At 47.5% G+C, this 24,979-nt stretch overlaps 2 protein-coding genes across 4 annotated transcripts; one reads left to right on the forward strand and one right to left on the reverse strand.

Moving 5' to 3' along the window:
• Positions 1 to 1,329: 1,329 nt before the first annotated feature.
• On the reverse strand, positions 1,330 to 22,939 carry LOC115850810 (serum amyloid A-2 protein). Its single transcript, XM_060303444.1, has 5 exons — positions 22,861 to 22,939; positions 4,964 to 5,044; positions 3,927 to 4,018; positions 1,883 to 2,021; positions 1,330 to 1,492 (listed from the first exon to the last, which is right to left on the reverse strand). Exons 3-5 carry the CDS (start codon positions 4,012 to 4,014, stop codon positions 1,330 to 1,332), a joined length of 390 nt encoding a protein of 129 aa, XP_060159427.1. The 5' UTR covers positions 4,015 to 4,018; positions 4,964 to 5,044; positions 22,861 to 22,939.
• LOC132597675 (serum amyloid A-2 protein-like) lies at positions 15,969 to 18,671 on the forward strand. Of its 3 annotated transcripts, none has more exons than XM_060303445.1 (3): positions 15,969 to 16,056; positions 17,898 to 18,036; positions 18,427 to 18,671. In XM_060303445.1, the coding sequence occupies exons 1-3, from the start codon at positions 15,969 to 15,971 to the stop codon at positions 18,587 to 18,589; spliced, it is 390 nt and encodes a 129-aa protein (XP_060159428.1). In that variant the 3' UTR covers positions 18,590 to 18,671. The 3 variants fall into 3 exon arrangements, with proteins under 3 accessions (XP_060159428.1, XP_060159429.1, XP_060159430.1); XM_060303446.1 differs by having other exon boundaries at positions 18,436 to 18,671; XM_060303447.1 differs by having other exon boundaries at positions 18,538 to 18,589.
• Positions 22,940 to 24,979: the final 2,040 nt, after the last annotated feature.

Genomic DNA, 24,979 nt, shown 5'->3' on the forward strand with positions numbered 1-24,979 from the left:
CTAGGCGCGCGGGCTTCTGTAGTTGGCGTGTGGGATGGCGTGTGGGATCAGTAGTTGTGGCTCGCGGGCTCTAGAGCGCAGGCTCGGTAGTTGTGGTGCACAGGCTTAGTTGCTTTGCGGCATGTGGGATCTTCCCGGACTAGGGCTCGAACCCGTGTCCCCTGCATTGGCAGGTGGATTCTTAACCACTGTGCCACCACAGAAGCCCCTGTTCCCCACTCTTTAAAGTGTTAGATCATTTTACTTCTTGGAATCTGTAATCTGAAAAAACCAAACACCAAAACCAAATTTTTATCCAAGGAAGAAGGTTATTGGTTTCTCTAGGAATTTGTGATTTATAGAGTCACTCATAATTCCTGTGCTCTAACAGGCCCAAACCCCTTTTATTAGACACTGTTTTCCTCAGTAAGAAGTAACATGCTGGGACTTCCGTGGCAGTCCAGTGGTTAAGACTTGGAGCTCTCACTGCCGTGGGCCTGGGTTCAATCCCTGGGGGGAGAACTAAGATCCCACAAGCCATGCGGCATGACTGGAAAAAGAGTAACATGCTGCTGGCTTTCCTCTGTTGGGAAGGGTCCAGGGAGGGAAAATGACTTCTTCTCAAGGACCTGATACATATCCAATGCAATACAAAACCTCCTGATACTTAATCTTGATGGCGTCCCTATGCCTCCGTTTCTGGACATGTTTATTCCTGGACACTTGCATCAGGCAAGGAATATAGAGTGAAGGGAGACAGCGTTGGAGGCACTTCTGGATGGCACAGACAGAAATTGGTTCATAGATGGATTTGTAGGTGTTGCTGAGAGATGAACAGAAGATCAAGGTGCAGCTGCTGGAGCAGGATTCCACGATCCAGTCGTCCCGAGGCTGTGTCCCCTGCCCGCACACAGACACCACTGAGGACGCACTAAGGGCACTAGACCCCAGGGCAGAGAAGCTGACAGGACCCAACTGCCAGGGAGTGAAGAGGGCTGAATACAGAAGGGCCTAGAAAGAGCACCACAGTAACCAGAGGGGCCTGGAGGGGAGCGGGTCTGATTAGGGGAAGGGGTGGAGCAGGGTGTCTGCCCTGTATGATGCTGAGATTGTGGCCCCGACACCCAAGACACAGGCACAGACTCGGCCTTCACGTGGGTGTCCAGCCATCACCCCTTGGGAACAAACAGGCTGTCCTTATATCAAAGAATAATACACGGTTTTCAACATTCAATCTCTTAAGCATTTATTAGATCTGCTGGCTTCCGTGGACAGAGAACTCACTAGCTCAGCGTCCCTGCCCTTGGGGGCTCACAGCCCCGTCGTCTCCTGAGCAGAGTGAGAGGCAGCTCAGTACTTGTCGGGCAGGCCAGGAGGTCGGAAGTAATTGGGGTCTACGCCGCTCCGGCCCATTCTATTGGCCACCTGGTCGGCCTCCGAGTCCTCCCGTCCGTGGCCACTGTCTCCATGCTTAAAAAGGTCTGTGACTCTCTGAACATTCTCCCTGGCATCGCTGGAATGGAGGAGGGCAGGTAGGGGATTACTCCAGGGCTGACGAGCAACAGCCCACCCTCCCCATCTCTCCTCTTTCCAAGGAATCGAGGACTCTGACAGGAGCTAGGAAAGAGGGAATGAAGCCTGAGGCTGCCCGGGCTCAGCCCACCTCAACCCTGCGGGTCCCCTTATGCTGGGTGAACAGCACCCATGGGGGAGGCTTGGGAATCGTCTGTCCCACCAGCCTTGCTCTGCTCTTCAGCCACTCAGACCCCACACAGGACACAGAGGGTGAGGGTGGATAAGAGGAGGAGAGGCCACAGCCCTACAGGAAGTTCTCCAGGGCTTGGCCCCTCCTGGCTGTCCGAGGCTCTCACACCCATCCCTGCATCCTCAGGGCCCCTGGTACCTGATCACTTCAGCAGCCCAGACGCCCCCAGGTCCCCTTTGGGCAGCGTCATAGTTGCCCCGGGCGTGGAAGTACTTATCGGAATTTTTGTAATTGGCTTCTTTCATGTCAGAGTACGCTCGCCACATGTCTTTAGCCCCTGGGAGGAAAGCACATAGAGAAAGGATTATCAGGTGGACAGAAAACTGTGACACACCTTAGGGAAGAATCAAGGAATGAAAAATCTTCCACTGACTCAGTTTCATCCTGTGGCTATAGCACCGTGAGTGCCATAGATTGAGCAGAGCATTCTTGTGTCTAGTTTCCTGCTCCTGGTAACTCCAATGAGAGTCGTTATGGGGGGGAGGGGCACAGCTGCGTTGGACCTGGCTGTCGGGCCCCTACGATGCCGTCTCTGGACTGCATCTCACTTAGGGCTCCATGTGACATGTTTAAAGGAGAGAAGGGAGCTATCTTTATAGGGCAGGATTCCTCAGCTTCATACTATTGACATTTTAAGCCAGATAATTCTTTGCTGTTCAGGGCTGTCCTGGGTATTGTAACACGTTTAACAGCATCCCTCACTTTTACCCACTAACGGGCAACCTATTCCCCAAGTGGGACAACCAAAAGTGTTTCCAAACATTGCCAGATATCTCCAGGACACAAAATTGCCCTTGGCCCCGAACCACTGTTATAAAAGGAAGCCGCATAGGATGAGATCCAGGGGATTTGGGTGAGTGAGGAGGTGACGTGGAGGACAGATTCTGAGAAAGGGGCAGACATGCAGCACCTCTGCCCTGACGCCTAAGAAATGTATCCCTGCTGCGCGAATGCGCTCAATGTGACTTGATTCCCCTGCCTGTTAGGCACGTGAATGGCATCCTGAGGACTTTCTAGTGGACGGTATTGATGACGTGGGCTGCCTGAGGAAGCAAGCCCTCGAGCAGTGGGTCTTGCCTCAGCCTGGTTACACCTTCCAATCAGCTGGGGAGGTACTGAAAGTCCCCTGAGACCTACCTCACAGCCCAGGCCAGTTACCTCACACTCTCTGGGGTGGGTCTCAGGCATCAATAGTTTTCACTGCTCCCCAGGTGAATCCAACATGCAGCTGAGATTGATAAGCCCCCAGCTTGAGGGAGTGGCACTGGGACAAGTCTGCCCAGCAAGAGCTGTGGCCTCGTGCACAGCTGGGTTCAAACTTCTGTCCTGCCACCTGCTGACTGGCACTTAGTCCCTGGGCAGCAGACTCGGCTGCTCTCAGCCTCGGTTTTCTCCCCTTCAGATGGGGGGAGATGCCTCCCTCACGGAGGTATTCTGCAGGTAAGTAGGTGACCACCTGTCCCAGCCTAACCAGAACTGCACCTGTTTTCCTGGAACTGCCCCAGTTAGCGTTGAAAGTGTCCTGGAAAAGTCCTCAGACCTGGGCAAAGCAGGAGAGTTGGTCACCCTGAAGTGCATATAAGGGCCGAGTTCCTACCGGAAGCTTGAGATATGTTATTAGGTTCCCCACCCCGGTCGCACACGGGTTTTTTTGTCAGTTAAAAGGCTATAAAAGGGTAGGAAACAGACTGAACCAGGGACAGTGTCACTGAGTATAGGAAGCAGGAGCAAGAGCTAAGCTGAAGGTCCCTGAATTATCCAATTAGGAAATGGAAGGTAAGAAGGAAGAGAAGAAGAAGAGAGGAAGGAAGGAAGGAAGAGGGAAAGGGAGGGAGGAAGGGAGAAATGAGTGGAGGGAGAGAAGAAGAGAGGAGAAATAGATGGATAGCTTTCATCCTCCTTCATGCAATTGGTCTGAGGGAAATGCTGTACCATTTCAAGACTTATTTTATGTCTTCCATTCAAACTTCCATTTCAGCTGGGAATGATGACTGTTCTTTCTCTAGTGACTGATCGACATAAATCCTGTGGTTTTCAATCTGTCTGAAAAAAAGCTCCCCAAACACCTGGCACATTCTACCACATAGGGCAGCACTGCCTAAGACAGTAGCTCCAACCCTTAAGAGCGCTCATGGTGAATCCCAGAGGCCCATGGGTGTCATCCCCCCTCCACCAGCCTTACCTTCATAAGCCTCGCCAAGGAAGGAAAACCATCGGCTGTGGACTCCCAGCACCAAGGAGCAGAGAATGAGGCCTGTGAAAAGCTTCATTGTGCTGAAATGAAAGGAGAGGGTCAGGGAGACACGGACAAGCCTTGTACACCCACTTGGGGATTTGTATGTCGAGGAGAGCCCGGCTGTTCTTTCCACTTGTTCTCATTAGACTCTCAGTGGTCCACCTAGGCAATATTGCAGTAGGACCTCACTCGGAGCCACTAGCCCTCAGCTCTGAACCCACCAACCCTGAACCCAAGCCTGTCTAAGAGGTCACCAAGGTGTCTATGGTGGAAGAAGAGAGCAGCTGGGACGTAGCTGTGTCTTGCTAAAGCAGCCTGTAATTAATCAAAAAGGATTTCTCATACACCACGCTGCCAGCACTGACCTCATTCAGGACAAATACAAAAGAGAAGAATTAATGTAAGTGTTTTCAAAGAAATCACTCCTTGGAGAACTTTCTCACCTGAACCCGGTGGAGCAGACCTGCTGGGGACAGGTGGCTGCATTTATACTGAGCCATCCCTGCTGGGGTCATGGGGTGAGAAGGAAAGCTGGACTGGTGCCTGGGGGAGAGTCCCTGCAGGTCATTTCTCCTACAAAACTGCAAAGGGTAACTTACTGGAGACCAGTGGCTGTCCTCATCCACAGGTCATATTCTGCATTGTGCAACCCTGAGAAAACAGCAAGGCCTGTTCTGCCTGGTGGCCACTGTCAGGGGTGGAGGGGCTGAGGCCTGGGCCACCTGGGCTGTGGAGAAGAGGGTGTGGAGCTCCAGGAAGGAGGCCCCCAGGCTGCTGGCAGGTGTGTGGTTAGAGGATACTCCTCCAGCCTGGACCTTGCTTTCCTGGTCGTTTCCTCAGGATGGTCCCTTCTGGACCAGACAGCCCATGTGTCAGAAATTAAATCCTTTGAACTCACGTGTAAAGCCCTTGAGCTTCAAAACTGACAGGCCACCCCACCGAATGTCGTGGGTGCCCCGAGCACTTTCCACCACGCTGTGTACCTGTGCTGAGCTCTCCGCTCCAGGGCAGAGAAAGCCCTCTCAGCCTCTCAGCCATGCCTTTCATATGGGTCAGCACCTATCCTGACAACAAAAAAGAGAGGTATTATAAAATGAGAGGCTTTTTGACTTGATAAAGGTTAAATACCAATAATCTATACCAGCAGTTCTCACAGTGTGTTCTAGGGAAACCTGAGGGTCTCTTAAGACCCTTTCAGGGGAGTCTGTGGGATCAAAACTATTTTCACAGTAGCACTAAGATATTCTTTTCCTTTTTCATTCCCATTTTTTTCATGAGTGTACTGGGTATGAAATGTTCATTGATATGGTTTGAGATTTCTACATTGCAACTGACCTTTAAGAAACTACCACTTGTCAAGTTTTGGTATCGTATCAAAGAACTGCCTGAATTATCTTAAAATGGTATTAAAATGCTCTCCTGTTTTCTACCTATATGTTATATCTGTGTGATGTTGAATTTTTTTGTATACTTCAACCCAAATAATGTATTGTGACAGATTGAGTGCAGGATCAGACATGAGAATCCAGCTATCTTCTATTAAGCTAGATATTTAAAACTTTTCAAAAATGTAAAGCTACTATTTTTGTTATTAATCTTTTTGTTTTGGAAAAAGATTATTATCATTAAAATATATTATTTATGTTAACATAATGGATTTATTATTGTGTTTTTATTTATTCATTTATTTATTTGACCATTTTTTAGATACTCTGCAAAGGGTTTTTCATAAATTAACTCAGTCCTCATAAAACTTCATAACAGCACAATATATTATTGTGTTTTTAAATGCTCAAACATTTTTTCTTTCCAGTGTGTTAAATCCTGATAGAGTCAGGATAAATTAAATTTCTTTGAGGTCCTCAATAATGTTTCAGAGTATAATGGGACCCTGAGACACAAAAGCTTGAGAATCATTGCTCTATAGCAAATCTTATGTATAAAGAAGACACTTTAGGTGCATTCTCAAGAAGGCCAAGAAGGAGACATGGGTGTCCTCTTCTGATCACCTCAGTTTCACATTCTCCTGGAGGACCTGCCCGTAGCTAAGACAAGAAACATGAGGACGATAAGAAATGGAAGAGAAGAAATGAAACTATCATTATTTCTAAATGATGCAAGCTTTTACGTAGAAAACCCATCAGAATCAAATGGCACACTAATGAAGCCATTAAGAGAATTCAGTGAGATTGCCATGTTTCGCATAAAAATTCAATTGTGTGTCTCTACACCAATTCTTTTTGTGTTGTTTTTTTGGCTGCGTTGGGTCTTCGTTGCTGCCCGCGGGCTTTCTCTAGTTGCAGCAAGCTGAGGCTACTCTTCAATGCGGTGCATAGGCTTCTCACTGCGGTGGCTTCTCTTGTTGCAGAGCACAGGCTCCAGGTGTGCAGGCTTCAGTAGCTGTGGCTCGCGGGCTCAGTAATTGTATCTCGCGGGCTCTAGAGCACAGGCTCAGTAGTTGTGGCGCACGGGCTTAGCTGCTCCACAGCATGTGGGATCTTCCCGGACCAGGGCTCAAACCCATGTCTCCTGCATTGGCAGGCGGATTACTGACCACTGCACCACCAGGGAAGTCCCAACACCAATTCCTAACAGTTAAAAAAATACAATACAAAATACTACCAAAAACATTAACTATCTAGGGAAAACTTTAAAAATACACAAATATTTACAGAGAAAATTTAAGTTTGTTAAAGGATAAAAAGTGGGGGATGTATGTCATGTTCATGGAGAGGATGTTTTGACTTAGTAAAGATATCAGTTCTCCTTGGATTAATTTATAAATTCAGTGCAATGCTAATCAAAATTCCCCGTGGAATTCTTTTAGGGACACAACAGATTTATGTTTTATGGATGAATAAAGGTCCATGAATAAGTAAGTTAAAAAAAATAAGGGCCTAGGGGAGACATACGCTGGTCTCTAAGATGTGCGATCTTGGGATTTAGCCCAAGGGGGGAGACAACTGTGATGGTAAGGCCAACAGATCGGGAGACAACTGCCATGAAAAAGAAGTTTGTTACTCACAGATCCCCAAAGAAGGGGGCACATCACACCAAGGGGTGGCCACACGAGGAAGCACCCAGTGTGGGCCAGGGGACAGAGAGAGGGGCAGAAAACGTGACAAACGCCTTTATTGTGGTTTCTGTGGGAGGACCAGTGAGGCACAGTGAGCGGGTTAAGGACTGGCTCATGTGAATACTTTCAGCTCTCGCTCGGCATAGGGGCTGGTTCCTAGTTGTCTGGTGCCTGGCTCTGCTGTGGTCAGGGCAGGTGGATAGTGGCCCAGAGCGTGAGGGCGCAATGAAGGAGGAGGTTGAAGTGTGAGCTCTGGATTGGCTGGTTTGTATTTGAAAGGCTCACTCACAGGTTACTTTACTATCACAGGTTAGTTTACTAATCTGTAAGAATTGGCTACCTCTGGGAGAAGCAGTCCCTCCAGGGGCAGGGAGGCCCCAGGATGTGAAAGCATCAAAAACACAGATACAGAATGGAAAAACATGTTTAACACAACTTCTGAGGCATCCTTGGAGGGGCTCGGGCATCTCGCTGCTGTCAGATGAGCCAGGCTGTATGAAGCTCTTGTCAGTGGATGTGGGATCCTTGCCTGGCTTGCTTTATCTTGTTGTAAATCCCTGTAATCTCTATTCTTCTACCTAAATGTCTCCGGTCTCAATCCACACCCAGCGGTCCACTCTTCCTCCTCTGCAGAATGGTCAAGGACCTAGTGAACTCCTCAACGGCAGGTTCAACTATGTTCTAGAGTTCTTGTCAGTCAGAGTGCAAGTGCCTCCTCTTCTCGGCTTTTACACATTTTTGTCCCCAGCCTGCCACTCCACAATCACAACCCAAAAAGTGCACTCTCTCTGTCCTCCGCCACCGGCCTGCATCCATCCCACGGAAGCTTCCATTCCTACATCCCCAGTGTGTTCCATCCACTGTTCACACTCTTCTTTCCCCGGTCTGCACCACACCTCAAGGAACAATCCGGTCACCTTGATGCCACAGAGCACTGGCTGCACTACTTGTGCCTGTGCAGGGAGGATGAGATCGGGCGCCCACTGGGTCCTCACCATCTCTGCCACATCTCTCATGAACCGTTCCCGGGTGCAGTCCAACACCATTTTAACATTGCCTGTAGGATGGTGAGACGGAGGATGGTACACACACTTCTCCATGGGTACCCATTGCTTGATGTGAAATTGTTTCATGCACATCTGGGTTAAGGACGATCTTCAAAGCTGTGTGGCTCTACTTCTCTGGTGCCTATTCTGGACATAACTGGTGCTGCAAACATCTCTCAGTTCTCTTGGTCCCTGGGGATGCCCTCTGGCCCAAAGACAGAGACAGCAGTCACAGTTGTCTCCCCCCTTGGGGTAAATCCCAAGATCACGCATCTTAGAGACCAGCGCATGTCTCCTCTTGGTCCTTATTTTTTTTAATTTACTTATTCATGGACTTTTATTCATCTATAGAAAACAAATCTGTTGTGTCCCTAATTGAATTCCACGGGGAATTTTGATTAGCATTGCACTGAATTTATAAATTACTCCAAGGAGAACTGATATCTTTACTAAGTCAAAACATCCTCTCCATGAACATGACAAACATCCCCCACTTTTTATCCTTTAACAAACTTAAATTTTCTCTGTAAATATTTGAGTATTTTTAAAGTTTTCCCTAGATAGTTAATGTTTTTGGTAGTATTTTGTATTGTATTTTTTTAACTGTTAGGAATTGGTGTTGGGACTTCCCTGGTGGTGCAGTGGTCAGTAATCCGCCTGCCAATGCAGGAGACACGGGTTTGAGCCCTGGTCCGGGAAGATCCCACATGCTGTGGAGCAACTAAGCCCATGTGCCACAACTACTGAGCCTGTGCTCTAGAGCCCTCGAGCTACAACTACTGAGCCCGCAAGCCACAGCTACTGAAGCCTGCACACCTAGAGCCTGTGCTCCGCAACAAGAGAAGCCACCGCAGTGAGAAGCCTGTGCACCGCGTTGAAGAGCATCCCCCGTTCGCTGCAACTAGAGAAAGCCCGCGGGCAGCAACGAAGACCCAACGCAGCCAAAAACACGACAAAAAAAGAATTGGTGTAGAGAAACACAATTGATTTTTTATGTGAAACATGGTAATGTTTCACATAAAACCCGGTGGAGCAGACCTGCTGGGGACACGTGGCTGTAATTGTACTGAGCCATCCCTGCTGGGGTCATTGGGTGAGAAGGAAAGCTGGACTGGTGCCTGAGGGAGAGTCCCTGCAGGTCATTTCTCCTACAAAACTGCAAAGGGTAACTTACTGGAGACCAGTGGCTGTCCTCATCCACAGGTCATATTCCTCATTGTGCAACCCTGAGAAAACAGCAAGGCCAGTTCTGCCTGGTGGCCACTGTCAGGGGTGGAGGGGCTGAGGCCTGGGCCACCTGGGCTGTGGAGAAGAGGGTGTGGAGCTCCAGGAAGGAGGCCCCCAGGCTGCTGGCAGGTGTGTGGTTAGAGGATACTCCTCCAGCCTGGACCTTGCTTTCCTGGTCGTTTCCTCAGGATGGTCCTTTCTGGACCCGACAGCCGATGTGTCAGAAATTAAATCCTTTGAACTCACGTGTAAAGCCCTTGAGCTTCAAAACTGACAGGCCACCCCACCGAATGTCGTGGGTGCCCCGAGCACTTTCCACCACGCTGTGTACCTGTGCTGAGCTCTCCGCTCCAGGGCAGAGAAAGCCCTCTCAGCCTCTCAGCCATGCCTTTCATATGGGTCAGCACTTATCATGACAACAAAAAAGGGAGGTATTATAAAATAATGAGAGGCTTTTTGACTTGATAAAGGTTAAATACCAATAATCTATAGCAGCAGTTCTCACAGTGTGTTCTAGGGAAACCTGAGGGTCTCTTAAGACCCTTTCAGGGGAGTCTGTGGGATCAAAACTATTTTCACAGTAGCACTAAGATATTCTTTTCCTTTTTCATTCTCATTTTTTTCATGAGTGTACTGGGTATGAAATGTTCATTGATATGGTTTGAGATTTCTACATTGCAACTGACCTTTAAGAAACTACCACTTGTCAAGTTTTGGTATCGTATCAAAGAATTGCCTGAATTATCTTAAAATGCTATTAAAATGCTCTCCTGTTTTCTACCTATATGTTATATCTGTGTGATGTTGAATTTTTTTGTATACTTCAACCCAAATGATGTACTGTGACAGATTGAGTGCAGGATCAGACGTGAGAATCCAGCTATCTTCTATTAAGCTAGATATTTAAAACTTTTCAAAAATGTAAAGCTACTATTTTTGTTATTAATCTTTTTGTTTTGGAAAAAGATTATTTTCATTAAAATATATTATTTATGTTAACATAATGGATTTATTATTGTGTTTTTATTTATTCATTTATTTATTTGACCATTTTTTAGATACTCTGCAAAGGGTTTTTTATAAATTAACTCAGTCCTCATAAAACTTCGTAACAGCAAAATATATTATTGTGTTTTTAAATGCTCAAACATTTTTTCTTTCCAGTGAGTTAAATCCTGATAGAGTCAGGATAAATTAAATTTCTTTGAGGTCCTCAATAATGTTTCAGAGTATAATGGGACCCTGAGACACAAAAGCTTGAGAATCATTGCTCTACAGCAAATTTATGTGTAAAGAAGACACTTTAGGTGCATTCTCAAGAAGGCCAAGAGGGAGACATGGATGTCCTCTTCTGATCACCTCAGTTTCACATTCTCCTGGAGGACCTGCCCGTTGCTAAGACAAGAAACATGAGGAGGATAAGAAATGGAAGAGAAGAAATGAAACTATCATTATTTCTAAGTGATGCAAGCTTTTACGTAGAAAACCCATCAGGATCAAATGGTACACTAATGAAGCCATTAAGAGAATTCAGTGAGATTGCCATGTTTCGCATAAAAATTCAATTGTGTGTCTCTACACCAATTCTTTTTGTGTTGTTTTTTTGGCTGCGTTGGGTCTTTGTTGCTGCCCGCGGGCTTCCTCTAGTTGCAGCGAGCTGAGGCTACTCTTCAATGCGGTGCATAGGCTTCTCACTGCGGTGGCTTCTCTTGTTGCAGAGCACAGGCTCTAGGTGTGCAGGCTTCAGTAGCTGTGGCTCGCGGGCTCAGTAATTGTATCTCGCGGGCTCTAGAGCACAGGCTCAGTAGTTGTGGCACACGGGCTTAGTTGCTCCACAGCATATGGGATCTTCCCGGACCAGGGCTCAAACCCGTGTCTCCTGCATTGGCAGGCGGATTACTGACCACTGCGCCACCAGGGAAGTCCCAACACCAATTCTTAACAGTTAAAAAAATACAATACAAAATAGTACCAAAAACATTAACTATCTAGGGAAAAGTTTAAAACTACACAAATATTTACAGAGAAAATTTAAGTTTGTTAAAGGATAAAAAGTGGGGGATGTATGTCATGTTCATGGAGAGGATGTTTTGACTTAGTAAAGATATCAGTTCTCCTTGGATTAATTTATAAATTCAGTGCAATGCTAATCAAAAATTCCCTGTGGAATTCTTTTAGGGACACAACAGATTTATATTTTATGGATGAATAAATGTCCATCAATAAGTAAGTTAAAAAAAATAAGGGCCTAGGGGAGACATACGCTGGTCTCTAAGATGCGTGATCTTGGGATTTAGCCCAAGGGGGGAGACAACTGTGATGGTAAGGCCAACAGATCGGGAGACAACTGCCATGAAAAAGAAGTTTGTTACTCACAGATCCCCAAAGAAGGGGGCACATCACACCAAGGGGTGGCCACACGAGGAAGTACCCAGGGTGGGCCAGGGGACAGAGAGAGGGGCAGAAAACGTGACAAACGCCTTTATTGTGGTTTCTGTGGGAGGACCAGTGAGGCACAGTGAGCGGGTTAAGGACTGGCTCATGTGAATACTTTCAGCTCTCGCTCGGCATAGGGGCTGGTTCCTAGTTGTCTGGTGCCTGGCTCTGCTGTGGTCAGGGCAGGTGGATAGTGGCCCAGAGCGTGAGGGTGCAATGAAGGAGGTGGTGGAAGTGTGAGCTCTGGATTGGCTGGTTTGTATTTGAAAGGCTCACTCACAGGTTACTTTACTATCACAGGTTAGTTTACTAATCTGTAAGAATTGGCTGCCTCTGGGAGAAGCAGTCCCTCCAGGGGCAGGGAGGCCCCAGGATGTGAAAGCATCAAAAACACAGATACAGAATGGAAAAACATGTTTAACACAACTTCTGAGGCATCCTTGGAGTGGCTCGGGCATCTCGCTGCTGTCAGATGAGCCAGGCTGTATGAAGCTCTTGTCAGTGGATGTGGGATCCTTGCCTGGCTTGCTTTATCTTGTTGTAAATCCCTGTAATCTCTACTCTTCTACCTAAATGTCTCCGGTCTCAATCCACACCCAGCGGTCCACTCTTCCTCCTCTGCAGAATGGTCAAGGACCTAGTGAACTCCTCAACGGCAGGTTCAACTATGTTCTAGAGTTCTTGTCAGTCAGAGTGCAAGTGCCTCCTCTTCTCGGCTTTTACACATTTTTGTCCCCAGCCTGCCACTCCACAATCACAACCCAAAAAGTGCACTCTCTCTGTCCTCCGCCACCTGCCTGCATCCATCCCACGGAAGCTTCCATTCCTACATCCCCAGTGTGTTCCATCCACTGTTCACACTCTTCTTTCCCCGGTCTGCACCACACCTCAAGGAACAATCCAGTCACCTTGATGCCACAGAGCACTGGCTGCACTACTTGTGCCTGTGCAGGGAGGATGAGATCGGGCGCCCACTGGGTCCTCACCATCTCTGCCACATCTCTCATGAACCGTTCCCGGGTGCAGTCCAACACCATTTTAACACTGCCTGTAGGATGGTGAGACGGAGGATGGTACACACACTTCTCCATGGGTACCCATTGCTTGATGTGAAATTGTTTCATGCACATCTGGGTTAAGGACGATCTTCAAAGCTGTGTGGCTCTACTTCTCTGGTGCCTATTCTGGACATAACTGGTGCTGCAAACATCTCTCAGTTCTCTTGGTCCCTGGGGATGCCCTCTGGCCCAAAGACACAGACAGCAGTCACAGTTGTCTCCCCCCTTGGGGTAAATCCCAAGATCACGCATGTTAGAGACCAGCGCATGTCTCCTCTTGGTGCTTATTTTTTTTAATTTACTTATTCATGGACTTTTATTCATCTATAGAAAATAAATCTGTTGTGTCCCTAAAGGAATTCCACGGGGAATTTTGATTAGCATTGCACTGAATTTATAAATTACTCCAAGGAGAACTGATATCTTTACTAAGTCAAAACATCCTCTCCATGAACATGACATACATCCCCCACTTTTTATCCTTTAACAAACTTAAATTTTCTCTGTAAATATTTGTGTATTTTTAAAGTTTTCCCTAGATAGTTAATGTTTTTGGTACTATTTTGTATTGTATTTTTTTAACTGTTAAGGATTGGTGTTGGGACTTCCCTGGTGGCGCAGTGGTCAGTAATCCGCCTGCCAATGCAGGAGACACGGGTTTGAGCCCTGGTCCGGGAAGATCCCACATGCTGTGGAGCAACTAAGCCCGTGTGCCACAACTACTGAGCCTGTGCTCTAGAGCCCTCGAGCTACAACTACTGAGCCCGCAAGCCACAGCTACTGAAGCCTGCACACCTAGAGCCTGTGCTCCGCAACAAGAGAAGCCACCGCAGTGAGAAGCCTGTGCACCGTGTTGAAGAGCATCCCCCGTTCACTGCAACTAGAGAAAGCCCGCGGGGAGCAACGAAGACCCAACGCAGCCAAAAAAACAACACAAAAAGAATTGGTGTAGAGAAACACAATTGAATTTTTATGTGAAACATGGCAATCTCACTGAATTCTCTTAATGGCTTCATTAGTGTGCCATTTGATTCTGATGGGCTCTCTTCGTAAAAGCTTGCATCACTTAGAAATAATGATAGTTTCATTTCTTCTCTTCCAGTTCTTATCCTCCTCATGTTTCTTGTCTTAGCAACGGGCTGGTCCTCCAGGAGAATGTGAAACTGAGGTGATCAGAAGAGAACACCCATGTCTCCTTCTTGGCCTTCTTGAGAATGCACCTAAAGTGTCTTCTTTATACATAAGATTTGCTATAGAGCAATGATTCTCAAGCTTTTGTGTCTCAGGGTCCCATTATACTCTGAAACATTATTGAGGACCTCAAAGAAATTTAATTTATCCTGACTCTATCAGGATTTAACACACTGGAAAGAAAAAATGTTTGAGCATTTAAAAACACAATAATATATTGTGCTGTTATGAAGTTTTATGAGGACTGAGTTAATTTATGAAAAACCCTTTGCAGAGTATCTAAAAAATGGTCAAATAAATAAATGAATAAATAAAAACACAATAATAAATCCATTATGTTAACATAAATAATATATTTTAATGAAAATAATCTTTTTCCAAAACAAAAAGATTAATAACAAAAATAGTAGCTTTACATTTTTGAAAAGTTTTAAATATCTAGCTTAATAGAAGATAGCTGGATTCTCACGTCTGATCCTGCACTCAATCTGTCACAATACATTATTTGGGTTGAAGTATACAAAAAAATTCAACATCACACAGATATAACATATAGGTAGAAAACAGGAGAGCATTTTAATAGCATTTTATGATAATTCAGGCAATTCTTTGATATGATACCAAAACTTGACAAGTGGTAGTTTCTTAAAGGTCAGTTGCAATGTAGAAATCTCAAACCATATCAATGAACATTTCATACCCAGTACACTCATGAAAAAAATGAGAATGAAAAAGGAAAAGAATTTCTTAGTGCTACTGTGAAAATAGTTTGATCCCACAGACTCCCCTGAAAGGGTCTTAAGAGACCCTCAGGTTTCCCTAGAACACACTGTGAGAACTGCTGCTATAGATTATTGGTATTTAACCTTTATCAAGTCAAAAAGCCTCTCATTATTTTATAATACCTCCCTTTTTTGTCGTCATGATAGGTGCTGACCCATATGAAAGGCATGCCTGAGAGGCTGAGAGGGCTTTCTCTGCCCTGGAGCGGAGAGCTCAGCACAGGTACACAGCGTGGTGGAAAGTGCTCGGGGCACCCACGACATTCGGTGGGGTGGCCTGTCAATTTTGAAGCTCAAGGGCTTTACATGTGAGTTCAAAGGATTTTATTTCTGACACATCGGCTGTCTGGTCCAGAAGGGACCTTCCTGAGGAAACGACCAGGAAAGCAAGGTCCAGGCTGGAGGAGTATCCTCTAACCACACACCAGCCAGCAGCCTGGGGGCCTCCTTCCTGGAGCTCCACACCCTCTTCTCCACAGCCCAGGTGGCCCAGGCCTCAGCCCCTCCACCCCTGACAGTGGCCACCAGGCAGAACAGGCCTTGCTGTTTTCTCAGGGTTGCACAATGCGGAATATGACCTGTGGATGAGGACAGCCACTGGTCTCCAGTAAGTTACCCTTTGCAGTTTTGTAGGAGAAATGACCTGCAGGGACTCTCCCCCAGGCACCAGTCCAGCTTTCCTTCTCACCCCATGACCCCAGCAGGGATGGCTCAGTATAAATGCAGCCACGTGTCCCCAGCAGGTCTGCTCCACCGGGTTCAGGTGAGAAAGTTCTCCAAGGAGTGATTTCTTTGAAAACACTTACTTTAATTCTTCTCTTTTGTATTTGTGCTGAATGAGGTCAGTGCTGGCAGCGTGGCGCATGGGAAATGCTTTTTGATTAATTATAGGCTGCTTTAGCAAGACACAGCTACGTCCCAGCTGCTCTCTTCTTCCACCATAGACACCTTGGTGACCTCTTAGACAGGCTTGGGTTCAGGGTTGGTGGGTTCAGAGCTGAGGGCTAGTGGCTCCGAGTGAGGTCCTACTGCAATATTGCCTAGGTGGACCACTGAGAGTCTAATGAGAACAAGTGGAAAGAACAGCCGGGCTCTCCTCGACATACAAATCCCCAAGTGGGTGTACAAGGCTTGTCCGTGTCTCCCTGACCCTCTCCTTTCATTTCAGCACAATGAAGCTTTTCACAGGCCTCATTCTCTGCTCCTTGGTGCTGGGAGTCCACAGCCGATGGTTTTCCTTCCTTGGCGAGGCTTATGAAGGTAAGGCTGGTGGAGGGGGGATGACACCCATGGGCCTCTGGGATTCACCATGAGCGCTCTTAAGGGTTGGAGCTACTGTCTTAGGCGGTGCTGCCCTATGTGGTAGAATGTGCCAGGTGTTTGGGGAGCTTTTTTCCAGACAGATTGAAAACCACAGGATTTATGTCGATCAGTCACTAGAGAAAGAACAGTCATCATTCCCAGCTGAAATGGAAGTTTGAATGGAAGACATAAAATAAGTCTTGAAATGGTACAGCATTTCCCTCAGACCAATTTCTCCCTTCCTCCCTCCCTTTCCCTCTTCCTTCCTTCCTTCCTCTCTTCTTCTTCTCTTCCTTCTTACCTTCCATTTCCTAATTGGATAATTCAGGGACCTTCAGCTTAGCTCTTGCTCCTGCTTCCTATACTCAGTGACACTGTCCCTGGTTCAGTCTGTTTCCTACCCTTTTATAGCCTTTTAACTGACAAAAAAACCCGTGTGCGACCGGGGTGGGGAACCTAATAACATATCTCAAGCTTCCGGTAGGAACTCGGCCCTTATATGCACTTCAGGGTGACCAACTCTCCTGCTTTGCCCAGGTCTGAGGACTTTTCCAGGACACTTTCAACGCTAACTGGGGCAGTTCCAGGAAAACAGGTGCAGTTCTGGTTAGGCTGGGACAGGTGGTCACCTACTTACCTGCAGAATACCTCCGTGAGGGAGGCATCTCCCCCCATCTGAAGGGGAGAAAACCGAGGCTGAGAGCAGCCGAGTCTGCTGCCCAGGGACTAAGTGCCAGTCAGCAGGTGGCAGGACAGAAGTTTGAACCCAGCTGTGCACGAGGCCACAGCTCCTGCTGGGCAGACTTGTCCCAGTGCCACTCCCTCAAGCTGGGGGCTTATCAATCTCAGCTGCATGTTGGATTCACCTGGGGAGCAGTGAAAACTATTGATGCCTGAGACCCACCCCAGAGAGTGTGAGGTAACTGGCCTGGGCTGTGAGGTAGGTCTCAGGGGACTTTCAGTACCTCCCCAGCTGATTGGAAGGTGTAACCAGGCTGAGGCAAGACCCACTGCTCGAGGGCTTGCTTCCTCAGGCAGCCCACGTCATCAATACCGTCCACTAGAAAGTCCTCAGGATGCCATTCACGTGCCTAACAGGCAGGGGAATCAAGTCACATTGAGCGCATTCGCGCAGCAGGGATACATTTCTTAGGCGTCAGGGCAGAGGTGCTGCATGTCTGCCCCTTTCTCAGAATCTGTCCTCCACGTCACCTCCTCACTCACCCAAATCCCCTGGATCTCATCCTATGCGGCTTCCTTTTATAACAGTGGTTCGGGGCCAAGGGCAATTTTGTGTCCTGGAGATATCTGGCAATGTTTGGAAACACTTTTGGTTGTCCCACTTGGGGAATAGGTTGCCCGTTAGTGGGTAAAAGTGAGGGATGCTGTTAAACGTGTTACAATACCCAGGACAGCCCTGAACAGCAAAGAATTATCTGGCTTAAAATGTCAATAGTATGAAGCTGAGGAATCCTGCCCTATAAAGATAGCTCCCTTCTCTCCTTAAACGTATCACATAGAGCCCTAAGTGAGATGCAGTCCAGAGACAGCATCGTAGGGGCCCGACAACCAGGTCCAACGCAGCTGTGCCCCTCCCCCCATAACGACTCTCATTCGAGTTACCAGGAGCAGGAAACTAGACACAAAGAATGCTCTGCTCACTCTATGGCACTCATGGTGCTATAGCCACAGGATGAAACTGAGTCAGTGGAAGATTTTTCATTCCTTGATTCTTCCCTAAGGTGTGTCACAGTTTTCTGTCCACCTGATAATCCTTTCTCTATGTGCTTTCCTCCCAGGGGCTAAAGACATGTGGCGAGCGTACTCTGACATGAGAGAAGCCAGGTACAAAGATGCAGACAAGTACTTTCACGCCCGGGGCAACTATGACGCTGCCCAAAGGGGACCTGGGGGCGTCTGGGCTGCTGAAGTGATCAGGTACCAGGGGCCCTGAGGATGCAGGGATGGGTGTGAGAGCCTCGGACAGCCAGGAGGGGCCAAGCCCTGGAGAACTTCCTGTAGGGCTGTGGCCTCTCCTCCTCTTATCCACCCTCACCCTCTGTGTCCTGTGTGGGGTCTGAGTGGCTGAAGAGCAGAGCAAGGCTGGTGGGACAGACGATTCCCAAGCCTCCCCCATGGGTGCTGTTCACCCAGCATAAGGGGACCCGCAGGGCTGAGGTGGGCTGAGCCCGGGCAGCCTCAGGCTTCATTCCCTCTTTCCTAGCTCCTGTCAGAGTCCTCGATTCCTTGGAAAGAGGAGAGATGGGGAGGGTGGGCTGTTGCTCGTCAGCCCTGGAGTAATCCCCTACCTGCCCTCCTCCATTCCAGCGATGCCAGGGAGAATAGTCAGAGAATCACAGACCTTTTTAAGCCTGGAGACAGTGGCCACGGACGGGAGGACTCGGAGGCCGACCAGTTTGCCAATAGATGGGGCCGGAGCGGCAAAGACCCCAATTACTTCCGACCTCCTGGCCTGCCCGACAAGTACTGAGCTGCCTCTCACTCTGCTCAGGAGACGACGGGGCTGTGAGCCCCCAAGGGCAGGGACGCTGAGCTTGTGAGTTCTCTGTCCACGGAAGCCAGCAGATCTAATAAATGCTTAAGAGATTGAATGTTGAAAACCGTGTATTATTCTTTGATATAAGGACAGCCTGTTTGTTCCCAAGGGGTGATGGCTGGACACCCACATGAAGACCGAGTCTGTGCCTGTGTCTTGGGAGTCGGGGCCACAATCTCAGCATCATACAGGGCAGACACCCTGCTCCACCCCTTCCCCTAATCAGACCCGCTCCCCTCCAGGCCCCTCTGGTTACAGTGGTGCTCTTTCTAGGCCCTTCTGTATTCAGGCCTCTTCACTCCCTGGCAGTTGGGTCCTGTCAGCTTCTCTGCCCTGGGGTCTAGTGCCCTTAGTGCGTCCTCAGTGGTGTCTGTGTGCGGGCAGGGGACACAGCCTCGGGACGACTGGATCGTGGAATCCTGCTCCAGCAGCTGCACCTTGATCTTCTGTTCATCTCTCAGCAACACCTACAAATCCATCTATGAACCAATTTCTGTCTGTGCCATCCAGAAGTGCCTCCAACGCTGTCTCCCTTCACTCTATATTCCTTGCCTGATGCAAGTGTCCAGGAATAAACATGTCCAGAAACGGAGGCATAGGGACGCCATCAAGATTAAGTATCAGGAGGTTTTGTATTGCATTGGATATGTATCAGGTCCTTGAGAAGAAGTCATTTTCCCTCCCTGGACCCTTCCCAACAGAGGAAAGCCAGCAGCATGTTACTCTTTTTCCAGTCATGCCGCATGGCTTGCGGGATCTTAGTTCTCCCCCCAGGGATTGAACCCAGGCCCACGGCAGTGAGAGCTCCAAGTCTTAACCACTGGACTGCCACGGAAGTCCCAGCATGTTACTTCTTACTGAGGAAAACAGTGTCTAATAAAAGGGGTTTGGGCCTGTTAGAGCACAGGAATTATGAGTGACTCTATAAATCACAAATTCCTAGAGAAACCAATAACCTTCTTCCTTGGATAAAAATTTGGTTTTGGTGTTTGGTTTTTTCAGATTACAGATTCCAAGAAGTAAAATGATCTAACACTTTAAAGAGTGGGGAACAGGGGCTTCTGTGGTGGCACAGTGGTTAAGAATCCACCTGCCAATGCAGGGGACACGGGTTCGAGCCCTAGTCCGGGAAGATCCCACATGCCGCAAAGCAACTAAGCCTGTGCACCACAACTACCGAGCCTGCGCTCTAGAGCCCGCGAGCCACAACTACTGATCCCACACGCCACAACTACAGAAGCCCGCGCGCCTAGAGCCCGTGCTCCGCAGCAAGAGAAGCCACCGCAATGAGAAGCCCACGCACCGCAACGAAGAGTAGCCCCCGCTCGCTGCAACTAGAGAAAGCCCGCGTGCAACAACGAAGACCCAAAGCAGCCCCAAAAAAAAAAGAAAAAAGAATGGTGAATAGACTTCTGTATCCAACTTTTATTTCAAGTAATAAAAAGGCTGATTATTAAATTTTTCCTATTTACAATAATTTGGAGAACTTGCTTTATCTAAACTTTCAAGTCATCATTTCTCCTACTTTTCCTTTCTTTCCCCTCATTTTGCAAATTCTATACCTTCAGTTCCTGGGATAGAAATCTAATAGTGAACATTCTCATAATAGGAGTCTCCTTACAACCTGGGGTCTGTTGAGACTTTACCACTAGAGCCCTAAACTCAGCAGTGCTTTGAGCCTGTTCTTGCCAGTCAATCTGCCACCACACTCTCCCTAATCCCGGTTACCCTGCTCCTGCTTTATTTTGTCAGACTCACTTTTCTGAGACACAGCCTCTACGTACACCTCTGACAGTGCCTTCTGATGGGAACTGTATGAGAAAGTTCTCCTGTGACTAACTACCTTACAGACACACTTTTTCTTCCTCCTTGACAAGGAAGTTAAACTTGTCTTTCCCCTACAGGGATCATTTCATCATGAATCGTCTCCCCTTAGGAGTGAATCCCACTTTCAGAGTAGAAGTGTGTGCCGGTTATCAGTTTATTTACTCTGAGCTCCACGTCCACCCTTCTTTTGCCCGCTTGTGATACTGGAACTGGTAAACATTTCTCCTGTGCCAGCTGGGCACAGTGTTAATCTCTGTCCTTTCAGGGCGCAGGAGGGACGTTGTAGGACACAAACACTTCCTGGTTTGTGCTTTCCTTCTGCCCAGCTCCTGTGGTGCTCTTCTCTTGCACAGGACACGCAGTGACACTCACACCAGGGAGGAAAATGTGCTTGTTCCTCACATGGGCAAAACCTTGCAGAGTCCAGACAGTCAGTAACAGCTTTCCCAATAAAGCACCACATTGAAAACCCTGAGTTCAATCCACATCACTCTTCACTCTTGCACGTTTTCCTCTTCCTCTTTATAGTCAGACTTGTTGAAAACCTGCCCATCTGCACTTTCTGATTCCTCGCTTCTGACTCACACTTGAACCCACACCAGCCTGTCCTCTGTCCCCACCACTCAGCAAAACAGCTCTGGTCACCACTGACCTCCATGTTGCCAAAACAACTGACATGTTTCTCTCCTCCTATCAGGAGGCCTCTGAGCCATGCTCAGCACAGTTGTCCTCTCCCTCCTTCCTGGAAGGTTCTCTCTTGGCTTCATAGTACCACACTCTCCTTTTGCTTCCCTTCAGTTTTCCTTTATCTCCTTAGCTGGGTCTTTTCATCTCCCCAAACTCTAAGTGTCCCTCAGACTTGGTTCTGGGCTCGCACTTTTTATTTCTCTGTATTCTCCCCAACAAGCGCAGCTAATAGTATCTACATGCTGACGCCTCTGAAACTTATATCTCCCCCTCAGAACCTGGTTTCCAAGCTCCATGCTTGTTTATCTGATTGGCCTCCTGAAACCTCTGATTGGATGGCTTCCAGAGATCTCACACTCTGCTTGTCCAAAGGAAACGCTCATCTCCGTCCAGAACTCTTCACCCGCAGGCCACTCCAATTCAGCAAATGACACGACTCTTCCCTCTGTGGCTCACCCCAGATATTGGGGAATGTGCTCGATGCTTCCCTTGCCTTTACCTCCACATCCAATCCACTAGCAAGCCCTGTGATTCTACTTCCAAAATTCATCTCTAGCCCATCAGCTTGGTCTCACGTGTACCTCCACGCTCCTGGCCACACCTGTTCTCACCTGGGTTCCTGCAACAGCTGTCTCAGTAGTCTCCCCATCTTCATGGCTTCCGCCTCTGCTTAAGTGTGACTGTATAGTTTATCATCTAAGCCAAGTCACTTTCCATTGTGAAAGGGACATTATTGATAATTATACCTGGATGACAGGAATAAGCTGGAACTGTCCTGGGCAAAAGAGAGCATGTAGTTACCCTACCTCTCAGTCTAGCATACAAACTATACTCAGATCATGTCTCTCCCCTGCTTAAAATCCTTCAATGGATTCCCATGTCCCTTAAAATATAATCCAGGTGCTTATCATGGCTTACAAAGCCCAGTGTGATCTGTCCCTGGCCACCCTGCAGCAGCATCTCATGCCACCCCTTCCCAAGCTCCCCACTCTCCAGTATCACCAACAAACCAAGATTTTCTTTGGCACAGGACGTTTGCAGGTGACATTTTCTCTGCCCACATACTCCTCTGCTCGCTTTTCACAAGGATGGGAATGTCTCACCTGTGGGGCTCTCCCGAATTCACTCTTTCTTGAGAGAGGCCTTCCTGGTCATCCTGGCTGGCTCACTCTGGTTATTCTTTACAGTTTACCAATTTTTAACATGTGGGATTCTTTTACTCAATTTTTGGTTTATTCTTCTAATTTTTGTTTGGGTTTTCTTTTGGTCCATCTTCCTCCCTTGTATTATAAAATCAGTGAGAGAAGTGACCATTTCTCCCTTGTTCACCCCTAATATCCAGTACCTGGCATATAATGGCATCTCAACAAGTGCTTATTGAAAATGAATAATTGACCTAATCTTTTATTTTACTAATACAAGAAAGGTTTTCTTTCAAAGAAGGTCAGACTAGTTATAAGGAACAGGAAGGAGCTAAGGAAGAGGGAGATAAGAAAGGTAAAGAAGAAGGAATAAGAGCAGAGTCAAGGGGAAGCAAGAGGCAGAGGGATCGAACCCACAAAGGATGGTTAACCCCAAGGGGAGCAGAAACTTCTCTGGCTCTGAGAAAGGAACGAGGGTGAAGAGAGTGGGGTCAGGGGATGCAGCACATTTGAGATGGACGACAGGGACCTGCGGGAATCTGGTTGTACCTGCTCTTGCTGTAGGTGAGTGTCCCCAGGACTCGTCACACTCCAGTGCGTTCGCCCGTTTTCTTGTCTGTCTTTAGAGCCAGTAGGTAGGGAACCCAAGGGCAAAGGCCTGTCTCTTTTATTGTGTGTTGTCATTGTATCCACAGTGCCTGTCATAGGGCCTCACAAATAGTAGCTGCTTTATACATATTTGTTGAAATGAATGAATAAGGTCTGAGAAGAGTATTGTTCAGAAGTGGACAGAACTGGGGGGAGGGTTTGGGAGTTGTAGAAAGTATGGATGTGGTTTGGATCTGCAGAATGTGGTAATGAGTCACTTTGAGGTGACTGCTAAATCTGTACAAATATCATACTCACACCAGCCGAAAGGATATAATTTTACTTCATCATAGAAAATATTCAGTTTTCTCCAACGATACTGTGCCCACTCCCTCATAGAAATGAAAATGAGGAACGCCATGTGCAAATAAACTGTTAGTCGTTGTGGTAGCTGATGAGAAGCCTTGGGAGAAATAAAGGAATATTTTGAATTTCCAAAGTACTGTGCTGATTATCAGAGGGGCAAGTTAGCAGAGAACACTCTGTGAGACTAGAGGAGGGGAAAAAGGACACACTGTATTTCTCTGAGTCTAAGACCCCTAGACTGAAAGATGTGTTACTATTTATACACCACCAAGAAAAAAGATGCTACCATTTAGATTCAGACATAATGTTTTCTTATCACTCTGAATTTTTACTTTACACGTACTGAGAGAGTTCTTTTAAACTTGGACATAGATTTTAATCTTACATCACTCTCGTGAATAAACAAAAAGGAAAGCATACACAAAATTAATCCTAAAGCAATGACAACAATTTCATGAGTGCTGCCTGGTCATTAGTGAATGTAAGACACATCCTAATTTCAGAAATGTATAATCAAGAAATGTGTGTCCTAGAAATGATGAAATATGAGATATAAATGTAAACCTATGCAAGTTCTCTCTCTCTCACTATATTTACTGAGAAGAAATAATAATAAGCTTTGAGCTATTATTAATCATCAGGTGTGATGGGGGTGCTCCTGAGGTGAGGTTCAGCTTCATACCAGCCCCTCAGCTATGGAGGACCTCCCCAGAGAGGAGCAGGTTATCCACAACTGGTCCTGATGATGGTCCATGTTCCAAGCTCCCTCCTTAGCTGAGGTGTCACCTCACCTGGCGCAGCACTGCCTTTATTCTAACCCCAGAATGACTGAGGGCCTCTTCTCTTCCTGCAGAGATGGCAGATGGGAAAGAGCTCACCCCATCTCCTTCCTAGTCACACTCCACCACTGCCTCTTTAAGCTCTGCTGGCATGGATGCTCCAACCTTTTAGAAATCCCCAGAACAGTCACCGGCTCCTACACATGTCAACTCTCTCAAGAACTCCCTCACCGTACTCCCTTCTGCTTTGATAGGGGCACCAGAATGAGCTGGGAGTGTTTGCAGTGAGCATGCACCCAGCTGAGAACTGAACAGGCATTCTTCTATTCTTCTTGGCACCCTGAACCAATTTGAGGAAATCACCTATCTCCACAAATACTGCACTCCCCACAAGACTGACGACACTGCCGTCTCTCCCTCCCTTTCCTCTGGCGTTTCCTAAGTGGACCAGAGGTGGAATGGGTTGGAGAGGTGTTGATTGCAGAGGCCGGCACTGCTGCCTCTTTGTCAGCCTTGGGAGTTTACTGAGGTCTGGCCCTGCTTCCTGGATGCCCTCTCTAGGATGTGGGGTACTTGGAGCCGCTGTGTCCTCAGCTGTGGGTGATAGAAAAGAAGCATCACTCAACAGCCTGTTTTTCACTCTCGGGTGCATAGGGAGCCCTTTCACCATTCTCTAGTTTCCCAGGTTTGCTTTTTGAAATCTGTAATTATGGGAAAGAAGACCCAGGTCCTCTCTGAGGATAGTGTGCTTTGTTTATACACACAGTTATTACCTGGGGAGTCCTGTCAAACCACTCTGTTTAAACCATAGTTGCAAAATCGCCCGTCAATGACCCACTGATACGTTTCCTGAAAGAGTTGGACAAATGGGCAATAACTCAGGCTGGCCAGCGTGCCTAGTTCCTGGACGATCTGACCTGGGAGGGAGCCAGTGC

Source organism: Globicephala melas, chromosome 8 (assembly GCF_963455315.2).
Source record: "Globicephala melas chromosome 8, mGloMel1.2, whole genome shotgun sequence".
Classification (NCBI taxonomy): Eukaryota; Metazoa; Chordata; class Mammalia; order Artiodactyla; family Delphinidae; genus Globicephala; species Globicephala melas.